Source organism: Schistocerca americana, chromosome 11, assembly GCF_021461395.2.
Source record: "Schistocerca americana isolate TAMUIC-IGC-003095 chromosome 11, iqSchAmer2.1, whole genome shotgun sequence".
NCBI classification, from domain to species: Eukaryota; Metazoa; Arthropoda; class Insecta; order Orthoptera; family Acrididae; genus Schistocerca; species Schistocerca americana.
Genome location: NC_060129.1, coordinates 178,025,223 through 178,043,738, shown reverse-complemented (window position 1 = coordinate 178,043,738; position 18,516 = coordinate 178,025,223). Strand labels below are relative to the sequence as shown.

General features: G+C 38.9%; 1 protein-coding gene across 2 annotated transcripts; it reads right to left on the bottom strand.

The window, feature by feature from the left end:
* Positions 1 to 1,759: 1,759 nt before the first annotated feature.
* LOC124554180 lies at positions 1,760 to 15,560 on the bottom strand. 2 transcript variants are annotated; one of them, XM_047128250.1, is made up of 3 exons: positions 15,417 to 15,560; positions 13,774 to 13,828; positions 1,760 to 2,084 (listed from the first exon to the last, which is right to left on the bottom strand). In XM_047128250.1, exons 1-3 carry the CDS (start codon positions 15,473 to 15,475, stop codon positions 1,884 to 1,886), a joined length of 315 nt encoding a protein of 104 aa, XP_046984206.1. In that variant the 5' UTR covers positions 15,476 to 15,560; the 3' UTR covers positions 1,760 to 1,883. The 2 variants fall into 2 exon arrangements, 1 of the variants encoding a protein (XP_046984206.1); XR_006968275.1 differs by lacking the exon at positions 13,774 to 13,828.
* Between the last annotated feature and the right edge of the window lie 2,956 nt (positions 15,561 to 18,516).

Below are 18,516 nucleotides of genomic sequence, written 5' to 3'. Positions count from 1 at the left end.
TCAGGGACTGCTCCTTATAAATTGCAAGATGCAGGTGTGCCAACACCTTGCAGCTAAGAGAGCTCACTGCACTTGATAATGTAGGGCTAACCCGTAGAAGAGCGGGAATACGTAAAGATTTTTTGATTTAAATGTCTTTGAAGACAACTCGAGAAGCTAGTTGTCTTCTGTGGACAAGTCAAGAAGCCAGTCGTCTTTTGTGGACAAGTCAAGAAGCCAGTCATCTTTTGTTACATCGATAACTCTTCCCACGATTCATTTGCCATTTTGTACGGTGTGGTAGAAGCACGTTTTTTTCTGGTACCCGTAATTTTGACATTAGACTGCCATCGTTTGGTAACTGATGCAAATTTTTGTTGACTCAGGTGATGACTGATTCAGAGTGTGCTTTTTTTATTGTCCTTCAAACTATTGTGGTTATATTATGGCAACAGATAAAGCTTTCGCACCACAACAAGATGAATATTAATTCCGCGCATTTGACTACCTTCTTACAAAATTTGAAACGATTCACACAAATATAAAGTATAGATATGGTGCACTTCGTAACTTCCCAGAAAAACGTGCATTTGCATGCAAAATCTGAACAGTGCACATACAAATGGTGCCTTCAGATGCGTATTAATTTCAGCCCAATGAAAATCTTTTGCAAAAGGAATTAATTGATTCCCGCTATTTGCCCGGGTGCTAGTTGTGGTTCGTCATTCTAACATCGTTCAGTATACTGTAACATAGCCCACACTGAGACGGTTTTTTGATTGGCTAGACGATTATGTAGTCTATTTATTTATTTATTTGTCTATATAAGTTTCTTTAAGTACATATATTGTACACAGGATATTGGACAGAAAACCTTTTTAGCTATTGGATTTTCAAATGTCAAACATAAATTTTATAAATTTTTATGACAAATTGGATCTATACAGTTAATAATTACAAATTTTTGAAATACTGTATATTTGTAACTTATTTCTACAATTAAAGATACAATTTACATTTTTTCTTACATAAGATACTGTGAGATTGAATAGTAGCAGTTTTTCAGAAGGTAGGCTGTCAGAGACTTTTTAAAGCTTTGTAGTTCAGTAAGAGATTTTATATGTCTTGGTAATCTGTTGTAAAGTTTTGTTCCTGCATGATATACACCTTTTTGGTATAATGTGGTGTTAACAATGATTGACATGTATGTCACTGTCTGACCTGGTACTGTAATCATGGACACTTTTGTTTTGAGGAAAAAGGTTTTCTCTTCTCAGTATGCTTTTTTTGACATGCGTGACTACTTCCAGTATATAAATGCAGGGAAGGGGTAGGATCTTTAGATCTTTAAAGAAATGTTTGCATGATTTTCTGGTGCTCACTTGTTTCATTATTCTTATAATTGCCTTTTGTTTCTTGAAAACTGTTATGGCCTGATGTACATTTCCCCAGAAAATGATACCGTACTTCAGTATTGAATGTACACGAGCAAAGTATACAGCCCTAACTGTTTCTGCACTAGTACTGTTGCAGAGAATTCTTACCACATAGCTCATTTTTGATAGTTTTGAATTTAGGGCTGTGATATGAGTGTTCCATTTAAGATTTTCCTGGATATGAATCCCAAGAAATTTAGTTTCATTGACAGAACTAATGTTCTGGTTATCTATACATACTACAGGTTGTGCCGGATTTTTATTTTGATCAGTGTGGAAATTCATGAGTACCGTTTTTTGGGGATTAACTATTTAGTCAGTTCGAATGTGACAAACACCAGCGATAGTCTTATTAAAACAGTTATTACTTCGAAAAAGTATGACTTGTATAACATCAAAAATAACTAAAATTGTGTGTCCAGATACGAGTGAGAATACTCACTGCTTACTGTAGAAGTGTTTCTCGTTCTATTTAGTGAGGAAGAAGAGGGGTGATACTGAGGCTGGTTCTGACTCCCCGTCTGACGGAGCAGCAGCACCGGCCGGAGGTGGCGAAGAGACAACTACGGAGGGCGATGGAGCAGAGTCGCAGCTGGTGTCCCGGCGTGGTCTGCCACTGCTCGTGCTGCTGGCAGTCGGGGCTGCGGGGGTGGTCCACTGAGCTGCCTCCTGTGTGCACATGTCAAATTCTTGTCGTGTCTCTTACTGTGAAATATAGAGCATACAAACAGTACTGACCCTTTCTTTTCGACATTTTAAGACAGGCAAAATACACTCGAATTTCCGAAAGAGTGTAGAAATTGCTACGAAGATATACAGGGTGTTACAAAACGGTACGGCCAAACTCTCAGGAAACATTCCTCACACACAAAGAAAGAAAATATGTTATGTGGACATGTGTCCGGAAGCGCTTACGTTCCATGTTAGAGCTCATTTTATTACTTCTCTTCAAATCACATGGAATGGAAACACACAGCAACAGAACGTACCAGCGTGACTTCAAACACTTTGTTACAGGAAATGTTCAAAATGTCCTCCGTTAGTGAGGATACATGCATCCATCCTCCGTTGCATGGAATTCCTGATGCGCTGATGGCGTATTGTATCACAGCCGTCCACAATACGAGCACGAAGAGTCTCTACATTTGGTACCGGGGTTGCGTAGACGAGAGCTTTCAAATGCCCCCATAAATGAAAGTCAACAGGGTTGAGGTCAGGAGAGCGTGGAGGCCACAGAATTGGTCCGCCTCTACCGATCCATCGGTCACCGAATCTGTTGTTGAGAACCGAACGAACACTTCGACTGAAATGTGCAGGAGCTCCATCGTGCATGAACCACATGTTGTGTCGTACTTGTAATGGCACATGTTCTAGCAGCACAGGTAGAGTATCCCGTATGAAATCGTGATAACGTGCTCCATTGAGTGTAGGTGGAAGAACATGGGGCCCAATCAAGATATCACCAACAATGCCTGCCCAAAAGCTCGCAGAAAATCTGTGTTGATGACGTGATTGCACAATTGCGTGCGGATTCTCGTCAGACCACACATGTGGCGGTGAATCGAGGAAGTACAGTACATACTGACAAAACTAAAATGAGCTCTAACATGGAAATTAAGTGTTTCCGAACACATGTCCACATAACATCTTTTCTTTATTTGTGTGTGAGGAATGTTTCCTGAAAGTTTGGCCGTACCTTTTTGTAACACCATGTATATGTACTCTTCTTTTTTTTTTTTCGGAAGGAAGATCGTCAAATTTTTTGTGAAGTGATGAGTTTACAAGTACGAAATGAAGTAGATTAGAGAAACATTTGACACGCTTTTGACTGGTGCTAAAAATCGTGTACAGCAGATGAGGTGCCAATCGAAAGGAGCCTAGCCTTTGCTCCACTCAAAAGCATTTGACCTAACATGATGGGTGCGCGACTGGCGTGAATACTAATGAAACACCAGTTTAATAAGTCACTGTTGCAGAATACTGACGCTAGTGCCAGAAGAATGAAAAAAAGCTGGTACAAGTCGACCTTGAAGATCTTTTTGGGTTGTGGAGAAATGCTGGAACATGTATTGCTATACTGAACTTACTACCTATCTTGCAAGACCGACAAAAAATGCAAACATATGTTTATTGTTTTTGAAATACACAGCTTTTACACTATATTGTACAAAAGACCATTGACTTCGGTCTAGGATCACACTATCATCAGGTCCACCGTGCCAAAGAAGTCTCGCGTCCGTCGGATGTCGTAATTTAATTTATTATTGATTGGTAATGGTGATTGTTGCCGACTTACGTGGCGGGCCTTAATCAAAATATTTCATTCAATTTTGATTTACAATGAAATGCTTTTGTGAAGTTCTCTTTTTTAACAATATAAATCTTCAGTGGAAATTATTTGTTACTTTAATGAACGTTAGACTCGCTGAATCTTAAAACATGAGCATATAAGTAGAACACTGGAATAAACTTTTCGTATTAATTTCCTCGGCTAGTCAGTTCACTTTAAAGCAAAAAATCTGTAGTTATTAATTACAATTGCGGCTCTCACACGCGCAACAGTATTTCTTCTTACCTCCGTTAACCATTGCATTGCAATCGGAGTCCTGGCTCTGGCTCTCGGCTGTGGTACTGAAAATAAGAATCTTAAAGCTACGTATTTTCTGCAACATCGGGCGGCTGTGGAGGAAAATGTATATTATGCTAATAGTGAGCGAGTTTCCGCTTCCGCTGATTTTTATAAATTAATATCTCCACGTAATGCCGTCTTTGGCTGCATCGGCCGCTGCGATTGTTGCACTGTAAATTACTCGAATGCAGGTTAATTCAAGGAAGGCAGACATGAAATCGGAATCTCCTCTTACAAATTAAAAGTGACAATAATATTAAATCAATATATTATCTGCTTAATTAGTACAAATATGCTTACATTTGCCAGCACTCGCAAGATTTCTGTCTACACGCAACCAAGACAAGAGAAGTGGGACGGCTAAAAAATTAACAAAAGAGCGTATCTCATCGTCTCTTTAGATCATTTTGTTATATTTCTTTGTCCTCGAAACTTACACAGAGAAATTATTTTAATACGGACACACGAGAAAAATGTATGTTCGCCTGAGCGGCTGGTGTCCACTTATTATTCAATTTTTAAATGTCTCTTCTTTATAATTTTAAGTGTTTTCTTATTATTTCACTGGGGACGCAATAGAAGAAAAAAAAACACACGTATAACAGTTGTGTAACATTAAAATACATTAACTATTATGTGAATGGACATTAATGTATCATGTCACGCATTAATATAAAAGAATACATCCAAAAAAGTCTCAGCCATGCATTTACACAACTGGAATAACAGTTATCATTTTAAGACTGTTCCATCACTAATATCAGCTTCACAAGGCAAGTTCACAAACTGATGTACAATTGCAGAACAATTTAGACCTACCATCATGTAACAACGAATCCCTTTTATTCATGCATATAAATATCATGTCTTTAAGAAATAAAATTGATGACTTGAGTATCCTCTTAGGAAAGAACAAAACCACCATACTATGTGTTAATGAACATTGGCTAAGTGAAGGTCAGTTGGATTTGTATGTACCACTGAGCTTTGATTTACTTACAGGATTCTGTAGAAAAACAGAACAGCGTGGTGGACTTTCAATATATATTAGTAGTGATCTAGATTTGCTATATAGTGTCTTTAACATTGCTGAATACTGTATAGAGAATGTGCTTGAAGCTGCTGCAATGCTACTTCCAACACTAAAACTCATAATAGTGTCAGTATACCATATTTCAGATAGTGACAGTGAATTATGTACACAGGTCTTAGAAAAAATGATCTTACACTTTGAAAAGTTAAGCAGATATAGAATATTAATATTTGGAGACATAAACATTGATGTAAGGCTAAAGACATCAAAGTAGCTTTATCTACAGAATATGTTAAGATCACATGATCTATATTGCATTAATAACAATCCAACAAGGCAGTGATCCTGTCTTGATAATGTTATCACCAATGTTGAATAAGACCTGTATGAGCTAGGTTTGTTCAGTACCTTCTTTCAGACCATGAGGGGATATGGTTAAAATTAAAAATCAATAAACTTATATCTAACTGCCCCAAAGCAAAGAATATCAGGCTACTGTACGATCAAAATATTGACAACTACCGGACACAGTTGCAAATGGTTAGATTGAATGACATCCTACTTGATAGTGAAAGTGTTGAGGATGCATTTACAGTTTTTACCAATTTACTCGCACACACTTTCAAGACCTGTTGTCCAAAAGTTCTGAAAAGGAATACGGCAACAACCAGAAAACATGACTCTACACCCAAGTGGTTCACACCCACTCTTAAGAGGCTTAAGAGCATTGGTTATGATTTATTATGATTAATATAAAAATCATGATGCAGACAAAGCTAGTTATATTAAGTTAAAGAGTAAATACAGATCAGAAATCAGGTTAGCAAAGTGTGAGGCAAATGACAATTACATTAATAATTCTGACAACTGTAAAGCTGCATGGAATGCTGTAAAGACTGAACTGGGGAGAAGTAAGAACTGTAAAAGTGATGACTGTAATGTGAATATCACACCACATGAATTCAATGCCTATTTCATTAATGCTTGTGACATAAGTTCCTCTGCTGCAGCTGAGTCAAATAATAAACGTCAACAGGACCTAAAGGAAGCTGTACCTTTCCTACAACATTTGGAACACATTTCTCCTACATGGGAATGGAAAGAGGTCCAGTTAAGTGATATCATGAGATCAATTGCAAAACAAAGAAGTTCAAGAGCAGAAGACATTCTTGGTGCCGGCCGCGGTGGTCTAGCGGTTCTGGCGCTGCAGTCCGGAACCGCGGGACTGCTACGGTCGCAGGTTCGAATCCTGCCTTGGGCATGGGTGTGTGTGATGTCCTTAGGTTAGTTAGGTTTAAGTAGTTCTAAGTTCTAGGGGACTTATGACCTAAGATGTTGAGTCCCATAGTGCTCAGAGCCATTTGAACCATTCTTGGTCTTTCTAATTTTGTAATTAAAAAAATAGGAGATGTAATAGCATTTCCACTCTGTGTACTTGTAAATTGGATGTTTACTAGTGGTTGTTTCCCAATATGTTTAAAAATGACTGGTCACCCCACTACACATAAAAGGAGACAAGTCATGTCCAAGTAATTATCGATCAATTTCTCTTATACCCATTTATCGAAAGTAATAGACCATTGCATGCAACTCCAAACCCATAAGCATCTATCTGCCAACAAGCTCCTTAGTGATTCTCAATATGGATTCAGACCTATGTTATCAACTGTGAAGGCAGTGGGAGATATTCTTTCTTTCACTTTGTCTGCATTCGAATCCAAACTTTCTGTAAATGCCACACTTGTAGATCTAAGTAAAGCTTTAGATTCTGTCAACCACAGAATTCTATTAAATAAGCTCTGCTTGTATGGTTTTGAAGGCAAAGTACTATCTATGATTACGTCTTATCTGAGTGAGAGAAAACAAATAGTACATTTTAACAGAAACAAATCCAACACACTGAGTGTAATAAAAGAGACCTTTGGAGAAAAGAGAATGACTTGTATGAATATCAAGAACTCAGATGGCAACCCAGTTCTAAGCAAAGAAGGGAAGGCAGAAAGGTGGAAGGAGTATATAGAGGGTTTATACAAGGGCGATGTGCTTGAGGACAATATTATGGAAATGGAAGAGGATGTAGATGAAGATGAAATGGGAGATACGATACTGCGTGAAGAGTTTGACAGAGCACTGAAAGACCTGAGTCAAAACAAGGCCCCGGGAGTAGACAACATGTAATGTCTCTTGCAGCGGTCTCTCCGCGATATTTTCAGAAATTTTAGAAATTATATAACTCAATACATATCTCGTAATATCTCTTCTTATCTTACCGATTATCAATGCAAAGTAGTTTCAAGCCCAATTATTCCTTGGAGCGTCCATTTACTCCATGGAATAGCTTCTCTGCTATCTATGTTTTCTCTTATGAAAAGAATAGGAACTTCTTGCCGATTAGTCATGAAAGAAGGATATGTATGTATTGTTGAGCTAGTCACCATCTTGATGAGATTCTGTATGAGAAGGAATTTAATACATGAACTAAACTAAAGTAAGTGTGTTCGCGTATTATTTAACGGATTATTATTATTGACAGTGTCTGCTTACTACGTTGTGTTGCACGGGATCAGTGGGGAACGTCTGATTTACACTGGACGAACCTGCCATTTTGTATGCTCAAGATATCCAGTTACTTCAAATAAATAGGCTAACACGGTCTTACCAGCAGATTTCCGGTCTTCCCCATGTGATCACCGAAAGTTAATAATTATTACAAATGTTTCCAGGAGATCGACTGACAATTTTCGTCGCACCCAGACTTCGAAATTGCTTCACTGCCTTATGGAATTTAAGTTAAGCTTAATTTAATCAGGATAGAACAGTATTGAACTGTGTGAATGTGATAAGCCTGCTTTGTCAATGAAAATTCCCTTAATATACGCATGTTTTTTACTATCCCGATCAGCCAAGCTAAATCAGGCCGGTGTGAGAGAGGTTCTTTAAATTTTAGAAATACACTCCTGGAAATGGAAAAAAGAACACATTGACACCGGTGTGTCAGACCCACCATACTTGCTCCGGACACTGCGAGAGGGCTGTACAAGCAATGATCACACGCACGGCACAGCGGACATACCAGGAACAGCGGTGTTGGCCGTCGAATGGCGCTAGCTGCGCAGCATTTGTGCACCGCCGCCGTCAGTGTCAGCCAGTTTGCCGTGGCATACGGAGCTCCATCGCAGTCTTTAACACTGGTAGCATGCCGCGACAGCGTGGACGTGAACCGTATGTGCAGTTGACGGACTTTGAGCGAGGGCGTATAGTGGGCATGCGGGAGGCCGGGTGGACGTACCGCCGAATTGCTCAACACGTGGGGCGTGAGGTCTCCACAGTACATCGATGTTGTCGCCAGTGGTCGGCGGAAGGTGCACATGCCCGTCGACCTGGGACCGGACCGCAGCGACGCACAGATGCACGCCAAGACCGTAGGATCCTACGCAGTGCCGTAGGGGACCGCACCGCCACTTCCCAGCAAATTAGGGACACTGTTGCTCCTGGGGTATCGGCGAGGACCATTCGCAACCGTCTCCATGAAGCTGGGCTACGGTCCCGCACACCGTTAGGCCGTCTTCCGCTCACGCCCCAACATCGTGCAGCCCGCCTCCAGTGGTGTCGCGACAGGCGTGAATGGAGGGACGAATGGAGACGTGTCGTCTTCAGCGATGAGAGTCGCTTCTGCCTTGGTGCCAATGATGGTCGTATGCGTGTTTGGCGCCGTGCAGGTGAGCGCCACAATCAGGACTGCATACGACCGAGGCACACAGGGCCAACACCCGGCATCATGGTGTGGGGAGCGATCTCCTACACTGTCCGTACACCACTGGTGATCGTCGAGGGGACACTGAATAGTGCACGGTACATCCAAACCGTCATTGAACCCATCGTTCTACCATTCCTAGACCGGCAAGGGAACTTGCTGTTCCAACAGGACAATGCACGTCAGCATGTATCCCGTGCCACCCAACGTGCTCTAGAAGGTGTAAGTCAACTACCCTGGCCAGCAAGATCTCCGGATCTGTCCCCCATTGAGCATGTTTGGGACTGGATGAAGCGTCGTCTCACGCAGTCTGCACGTCCAGCACGAACGCTGGTCCAACTGAGGCGCCAGGTGGAAATGGCATGGCAAGCCGTTCCACAGGACTACATCCAGCATCTCTACGATCGTCTCCATGGGAGAATAGCAGCCTGCATTGCTGCGAAAGGTGGATATACACTGTACTAGTGCCGACATTGTGCATGCTCTGTTGCCTGTGTCTATGTGCCTGTGGTTCTGTCAGTGTGATCATGTGATGTATCTGACCCCAGGAATGTGTCAATAAAGTTTCCCCTTCCTGGGACAATGAATTCACGGTGTTCTTATTTCAATTTCCAGGAGTGTATTAAATTTGGCTTCACTGTGACAGGACTCATTTTTGAGCATTACTGAAACATTGTGTGAATTTTATGTTGCATGTGCATGAGTGCAAATAAGACGAGGCCTGTTCCAGAAGTCACAATTTCGCCACAACCTACGAGAACGTCGTTCAGGCCAGACAATATACAATTAAATTTTTATAGATAGAAATTTATAATAACTATTTAAATGTCTATCGGGTTGAACTTTAGATAGGAAGTGTTTAATAGAAGTGAGTATTATGCAAAGTTTAGGTCAGTGACATTATTAACTCAGATGCGAGTGACTTTATATGTTTGTTGTTCTGTGTATTAATGGTTCTTACTAGGGCGGCTTATAAAATGGCAATGCAACAGCAGAGCGAATCACAACAGCCCTCAGCTGTTTCTGAGGTTAGTGAAACATTAGACGCTAGCTTAACTGAAGTAGTGCCTAGCGGCAGCATTAGTCAGGCCCCACAACAAAGCTTAAGTGTTTCGATGTCATCTGAGCAGGACGAAATAAACCCATTGACTGTAATCATGCAGCAGTTAACGCTGTTAGCCAAAAATGTAACAGACTTAACTAAAGCGCAAATAGAGACTAAAAGGGAAATAAATGAACAATTAGCAGCCAATCAAGTGAAAGTCCAAGAGCAATTAGAAGCTAATCAAGCGGAATTAAATAATAAATTAGTAGAGAGTTTTCAGAAACTTGATGATAAATTAAATAAAACTGCGGAAGAATTGAAAATTCAGAATGAAATTAAAATTAGCTGCTCAAATTGAGCAAGTCACTCAGCAGTGTAATGAAAATGCGAAGAAGTTACGCCTAGAGCTAACTGAGTATGTTGCTACTAAGCTTGATACTATTAAAGAGCAGGTCGAGTCAATCCCACAGATAGTTCAAGCACAAGAACAGATGCAATGTTCTGTCGCGGTAATTCCGGTATTAGTTGAAGTTCAAGATGAGTTAAAGCAACAAGTAAACGAGATGTCAGCAGATATGCAGGATTTGAGACAATCACCAGACAAGATCCCGAAGGACATACAAAATTTGGATAAATCCATAAATAACATAAAGGAGAGACAAGACGAGGTTGATCATAAGGTAAACATTCTCGCGGGAAAATTCTCGCAGTTAAGTTTAGAAAGGAAAAGCATTTCTCCAGACAATATTGAACATACGGTCAGAGCAGCTATACAATCTATGACCGAGAGTTCTGAAGAAAATTTATTTAATAAAGGTTTTCGAGAAGCCAAAGAACAACGAGGCGAAGAACTTAAACAATGGAAAGAAAACATTGAGAGATCTTTAAATCTATCTCGAGAAGATTTGTGTTCCACCCAAGGAAATGAATCCATGACAAGATCTATCAATGAAGCTACATTACTTACCCGATCAAGTACAGACAGGGACATTAATGCACACGTTCGTTTTTGCAATCAACATCAATCACAACACTATGAGGGTAGTCATAATGCCTGTAATTGTAAAAGCAATACTGAGGAGAAAATGCTGAAACAACGTCAATTCCAGATCTACAACCCAGACAAGAAAAATGTTCATCCCGTAGTGTTTATAAGAAGTTTTAGGGGAGTATCGCGAAAAAATTGGAGTGAGTGGCAAAAGGTTAGTTTCGTGACCGGTTATATTCAGGGGTCAGGAGCTATATGGGCATCTGATATGATATCAACTTGGGACACATATGAAGATTTTGAACGAGCATTTTTATCCAAATACTGGTCCGAAGGAGTACAAGAACGTTTAAGGCAGGAGGTATTATACCCGGAACCTTTTTCTTTTTCACGTCGTTCTTTAAAGAAATACTTTGAGAAATTATAAACAAATCGCGGTATTGGGATAAGCATATGCCTCTACAAGACGTGATTGGCATATTAAAATCTCGACTTCTGGCCAGCATCAGATATAGAATGCTGTATATTAATGAGCATGACCTTGACTCTTTCATGACTACGCTTGACACTATAGATATGATCGAGGAAGATGAACATCGGCCAAGACAACCGGTTATGCAGAGGAGAGCGATTGAGGCGCCAAATGCAAACCGGAATGGAAACGGATTTAATAATTATTATACTAGGAATAGTCAGAGATTCAACGGAAACAATTGCAACAGAAATGGAAATTTCAATAACAGTGCTGCGAGGGGCAGATTCAAAGACAATCGAACAGGTCGCAGATACAACCCAATGTTTGGAAATGCAAGAGATTATCAGAACCAGCAGTTTTCAAATAATAATAATGCGTACAGAAATTCTGACACTCGATTTGAAGCAAATAACACAACCAGTCATCAACAACAACCAGTCATAACAGAAGTAGTAGATGATTCAAGAGGAAATAATAATCGACATTTAAACTGAAGAGGGCCGCTTTATGCTCCGGAAAGTCGGCTGGGGAATACAAAAGGGGCAAACCTGTTTTAAACGAAATTAATTCCGTGGCAATGTTGAGATATAATGAAGGCGAATTAATGACAGATGAATTGACAAGAGACATAGAGGCCTGTGTAGTCGAAGATAAAAGGGTTCCTGTGTCTGAGATCATCACAGAAGTGGGATAAATTTTAACCAATGTTGTATTGGACACAGCTTCATCTACAGACGCAGTATCCAGAATTTTGTTTCGCAGAATTAGTAAAATTAAGAAAATCCCTGTCCTACCAGTACAAAATTGTCGATTTATAGGTGCAGTGGGAGCAAAATCCCGGAACGTCAAGATACAAACGCTTATAGAGATAAAATTGGGAAATGTAGCTAAACAATGCACATTCCTTGTAGTGGAAAAGTTGTTAGTAGATTGTATTCTTGGCATTGGAACTTTGCAAGCCTGCAATTGCAAGTTGGACTTGGTAGAAGGAAAGGTGCATTTTAAAATCGAAGATCAATTTGTTACACTGATCTTACTGAGAAAGGAGGCAGTGTATGAGCGATATTTCCGTGGTGCTGCTGTGCAGTTGATTTGTGCTGAAAATAATAATATGTGCCGACTACCGATCAAGTCAATTCAAGAAGAGGATTTCAGACAAACAGAAGATTGCTGAGTCAGATTGCCTAACGGATAGTCAGAGGGAACAATTATTCAATATATTAACAGAATATGAGTCAGTTTTCGATGAAAAGCCCGGAATTATTAGAGGATATGTTTGTACATTACAGATTAAGCCCCATAAGACATTTTGCCGCACACACTATCCCATTCCCTGGCGATTAAAACAACCAGTTCAGGAAGAGATACAAAAAATGTTGAACTGGAATCTTATTGAACCGTCGAACAGCCCATATTGTTCTCCGTTGCTTGTTGTACCAAAGCCAGGAGGAAAAGTTCGATTTGTATTAGATGCAAGGGAAATTAACAAAATTATAGTACCTGTGCGCACACATCCGGAGAACATCGATGAGTTAATACAGAAATTTCAAGATGTATCCTATTTAACCAGTATTGATTTGAGAAGTTCATTCTGGCATGTCCAGTTAGACAAGGACTCAAGAAAATATACTGCTTTTATATATGGAGGGAGAAGCTATCAGTTCAAGGTCGTTCCGTTTGGTCTCAATATCAGCTCTGGAGTTTTTATTTCTGCGTTGGACTATGCCCTAGGACCAGAACTACGTAGTCGAATAACAATTTTTGTGGACGATCTATTAATTGCCTCTAAAACTTGGGAGGAACATGTACAACTTATTAGGAGGATTTTTGCTGTGTTCAAACAAACTGGTATAACTGCAAATCTAAAAAAATCCCAATTTTCTCTACAGAGAATTAAATTCTTAGGACATATGATTAATGCAGAAGGCATTCTTCCAACAGAAGCGAAGATTAGTGCGATAAAAAATTTTCCAACTCCAAGAAACAGAAGACAACTGAAAGGCCTTATAGGCATGGCTTCATTTTGTCGTCGATTTATAAAAACTCAAACAATGAACTCTGAAGCACTAAACCGGCTCCTGAGGAAAATTGTACCATGGCAATGGTCTATTGATTGTGAAAAGGCTTTTTGTGAAATTAAGGATCAACTGATAAATGCTCCATTATTATACCACCCTGATATGAATGTCGGATTCTGTTTAGCCACTGTTTCATCAGATGTGGTATTAGGATCTTGTTTATTTCAAATTAGGCACATCGATGGTGTAAAAACCTTTTGTCCAATTGCATTTGCTAGCAGAGTTTTATCCACCTGTGAAAGAGCACATACCACTACGGAATTGGAAGCTTTAGCAGTTATTTGGTCTTTGAAAAGGTTTAATTATTATGTATATGGCTCAAGGATAGCCGTTTATTGTGACCACCAATCACTAACCTTTTTACAAACTTGTAAGTTGCTGCATCCTCGCTTGTCAAGGTGGACGCTGGCGCTGCAAGAATATCAGTTTTAAATTATTCATGTAGCCGGAAAAGAAAATATTATAGCTGACGCGTTGTCAAGATCTCCAGAAGGAATAACACCTGAACTGGATGTAAATAATAAGGCACAATTTCCAGTGCTTCTTCTTCAAGAAAATAATTACAAGTTATATTATATTCATTTATGTAAGACAATGGCTCAGCTTCAGAAGAAGGATCGACGATGGAATGCTATAATACGACAATTCAATCAACAAAATCCTATGGTCAATTTGGAATACTACCGGCTCGTGAATAATATTTTATTTTTTAAATCTGGGAAGGCTGAGAATCCAAAGTGATGTGTCTGCATACCCGAAGAATATGAAGAACGATTAATTTGGTTCACACATTTGACCTGGGGTCATGTTGGTGTTCTTAAGTGTGCTAATAAGATTAGATATTATTGTTACTTCCCAAGTATAAGGCGAAAAGTGCACAAAGTCATCCAGAAATGTATTCTCTGTCAAAAGGCTAAGCCGGACAACAAGGGAAATAAAATTGCGCTTCACTCAATAATACCTGAAGCACCAAGATCACTTATATCATGTGATATTTGTGGACCACTTCCTAGAGCCAGAGGTGGTGTTAAGTACATTATTGGATTCTGTGATGTGTTTACAAAATATGTTAAACTATATCCTATAAAATCAGCAACTGCAAGAGCTGCTGCAGTAAAGTTTGTAAATCACTACATTCCTAATGCAGGGATTCCAAAATCTATAATCTCCGGCAATGCGAAGATATTTACTGGATATTTATGGAGAAAATTAGTATCACAACTAGGAATAAAACAGATATTTACATCTTGCTATCATCCACAAGGGAATTTAATTGAACGGGTTTTTCGAGAACTAAACAGGTTCATGAGAACGTACTGTCATGATAAACAAACTACCTGGATAAACTATTTGACCGAGTTTGAGCAGATTTATAATAATTTACCTCATAGTTCTACAAACTTTACCCCGAATGAACTGATGTTCAGGGATAACGAAAGAAACTTTTGGGTAGATAACTTGCCTAAACTCGAGGACACCAAAATGTCATGGGAAGAAAAAATTCGCAATGCTCTCATTAATATTACAGAGAAAGCAAGACAGCGAAAGGAAATCCATGACAGAAACATCAAACGGATTCCGACTTTCAATATCGGACAAAAAATTCTTTTAAGAAGACACATCAAGGTTGAAGAAGACCATCAGAAAATGGAATCTAATTTATACAGGTCCATATATAATAGTTGATATACCGAATCCTGGTGCGTATTTATTAGCATACCCGGATTCTGGAAGAATAAAAGGGTTATTTCCCCATGTAGACCTAAAGAGGTACTTTTAAGAAAAGTGTTTCAAATTAAATGAAAAGTCTGTATGAAGTATTTGGGTGTTAAAAATGAAGTTCGAAGGACAGTATGCCTCAGCTACTGTGATAGGTTAAATGACAGCATGCCAAGCATCTGTGATAGTTCAATGAACAGTAAGCAATTGCTTCTGTGATAGTATAGGAATATTTAGAAAAGTAAGTGGAACTGTAGCTATTGCTGCTGTGAAGACTTACGGTTTATCTGTCTTCACGATGATCACTAAAGAAGCTTGTGCGTATGAAATAATATACATTCAGGGAGTGTTAATCTCCAGTGAGAATAAAGTTTACTGAAACTATATGATCGAACACGGTGCTTGCGTGTGAAGTTAGTGTTTGTAAACTGACAGTTCACAGGAGAACAAATGAACCGCGTTAGGAAATTAGAATCGATTTAGGAAATTAGAATCGATTGCTACTGTCCTCAGATATAAAGACTCGCTGGGTTTTTTTTTTTTTTTTGCGCGAGCTAAATTCTATTCAAGAGAATTTAATTAACCAGCTTAGTGTGTGTTTATAAAATTAGAGTTAATAAGAAAGTTCTTCATTGAATTTATAATAATGTGTCATTTTCCAGTTGGATTTGTTTATTGTTATATTGCATTCATATATGTTCATGAGAAAATGCGGCATTTGGAATATAAAAGAGAAAAATTAATTTCAGCTGGAGAGGTCATGCAGCAAGACTTAATCAAACGTTCTCTTTCAGCAAAATTTCATTTTAATCATGTATGAGTAAGATATAATTTTTTTTTTGGAAATTGTCTCCAATAATAAAGTTTTTAACATTCTGACATGCTATCCACATTCGTGCTTGAAACCAAATTAGGAAAGATTCAGATCTACTTCCACCTGGAAAAGCCAACGAAAATTAAATAAATAAATAAATAATAAAAACCAGGATTAGAACCTTTCGGCTTACTCAAGAAGATGGATGAAATTATCCATGTTTTCAAAATTGTTTTCCGATCTGGAGTTGTGATATTGTGCAACTACAGTATCAATTAAGACATCTAAGTGTGGAAAGTATAAGACGAATGGATTTTCCCATTCCTCAGATGGAAGATTGGATGGATCAGGTCCATATTTGAGTTCAAAATGAATCTGGAAAATTTCGACTAACCATTCTCTTCCAGGAATCTTTAATAGTTGACCATTCCTTAGACGAATTTCGATTGTTTCATGCCACAATCCTGAGTACCTGTTCCTGAGGTTCCTTCTGGTCTCTCAAATCCGTTACATCTCCTGTGCGGTACGCCAATGCGACGCCTGTCCTCCGTGCCGTGTCCCATGTTCCTGTTCGATCCGTTTCACCGCAGTTCAGCAAGACATCGATGAAGAAAATTTTTCAGAAGATTGTAAAAAAAAATTTGCATGTGTAAAGATTTTTTTTGGCTATGAGGCAGATTTTATCTTTCCTATGAATTCTAGAATATCTCTCAAATTTCTAAATTATTCTGTCTTTCCTATCATCTGTGATACCTAGTTGGGGTCTAAGCCTCCAGGTTTTGTGGGGTTTCCCTGTGAAGGCCAGTTCCTGAATAGGTAGACCTGATTAACAACTATATAAGTCCATCTTCCCTGGTTGTGTACGTGGGATGCGGGTATGCCCCAGTACACGTGAAAGCAACAACTAGGTATCTAGGTAACGAAGATACCAAATCTCTTTCAATTCTTGTAATCAAGAAGAAAAATTCTTACTAACTTCTGAAAATTTATAGGAACGTATGTTCCAGAAATTCTAACGAGTTAGCTAAGCCAATAGTTAGCTCGCAAAGTGGATATATATCAACTTTGCTCGCTGCGAGGGGCGATGTAATGTCTCTTGCAGCGGTCTCTCCGCAATATTTTCAGAAATTTTAGAAATTATATCTCGAAATATCTCTTCTTATCTTACCGATTATCAATGCAAAGTAGTTTCAAGCCCAATTATTCCTTGGAGCGTCCATTTACTCCATGGAATAGCTTCTCTGCTATCTATGTTTTCTCTTATGAAAAGAATAGGAACTTCTTGCCGATTAGTCGTGAAAGAAGGATATGTATGTATTATTGAGCTAGTCGCCATCTTGATGAGATTCTGTATGAGAAGGACTTTAATACATGAACTAAACTAAATTAAGTGTGTTCGCGTATTATTTAACGGATTATTATTATTGACAGTGTCTGCTTACTACGTTGTGTTGCACGGGATCAGTGGGGAACGTCTGATTTACACTGGACGAACCTGCCGTTTTGTATGCTCAAGATATCCAGTTACTTCAAATAAATAGGCTAACACGGTCTTACCAACAGATCTCCGGTCTTCCCCATGTGATCACCGAAAGTTAATAATTATTACAAATGTTTCCAGGAGATCGACTGACAATTTTCGTCGCACCGAGACTTCGAAATTGCTTCACTGCCTTATGGAATTTAAGTTAAGCTTAATTTAATCAGGATAGAACAGTATTGAACTGTGTGAATGTGATAAGCCTGGTTTGTCAATGAAAATTCCCTTAATATACGCATGTTTTTTTACTATCCCGATCAGTGAAGCTGAATCAGGCCGGTGTGAGAGAGGTTCTTTAAATTTTAGAAATATTAAAAACATTCCATTAGAACTACTGATGGCCTTGGGAGAGCCAGTCATGACAAAACTCTACCATCTGGTGAGCAAGATGTATGAGACAGGCGAAATACCCTCAGTCTTCAAGAAGAATATAATAATTCCAATCCCAAAGAAAGCAGGTGTTGACAGATGTGAAAATTACTGAACTATCAGTTTAATAAGTCACAGCTGCAAAATACTAACGCGAATTCTTTACAGACGAATGGAAAAACTGGTAGAAGCGGACCTCGGGGAAGATCAGTTTGGATTCCGTAGAAATGTTGGAACATGTTGTAACATTACGAGTCAAGACAGCTGTAACGGAACTTGAATAGCGTAAAGTTATCGTTAAAAACACACGCCTCGCGATTTGTTACGATTTGGTCGGTCATAATAGTAGTAACATACTTTCGAATACAATTAAAATATAATGGCGATACGTGTTTAGTGTTATTGGAAATAATATGGAATAAATTAATGAGTAAGGTAGCCGATCCTATAAGAAGAGCTAGAATTGGGCATATTAAGGTGTTTTGCTTTATATCGACTAAGCCGATGATACGGCGTCTTTTTTTTCCATTTACTCTTAGAGAAAAAAAAAAAAGTAACAAAGTGCTAATTGTGCGTTGTGAAAAATATAGGGGCGAATTTTAAATAGCTACAGTGTATAATCAGACTAACAAATGGACATTCAGTTACGCGAAATAG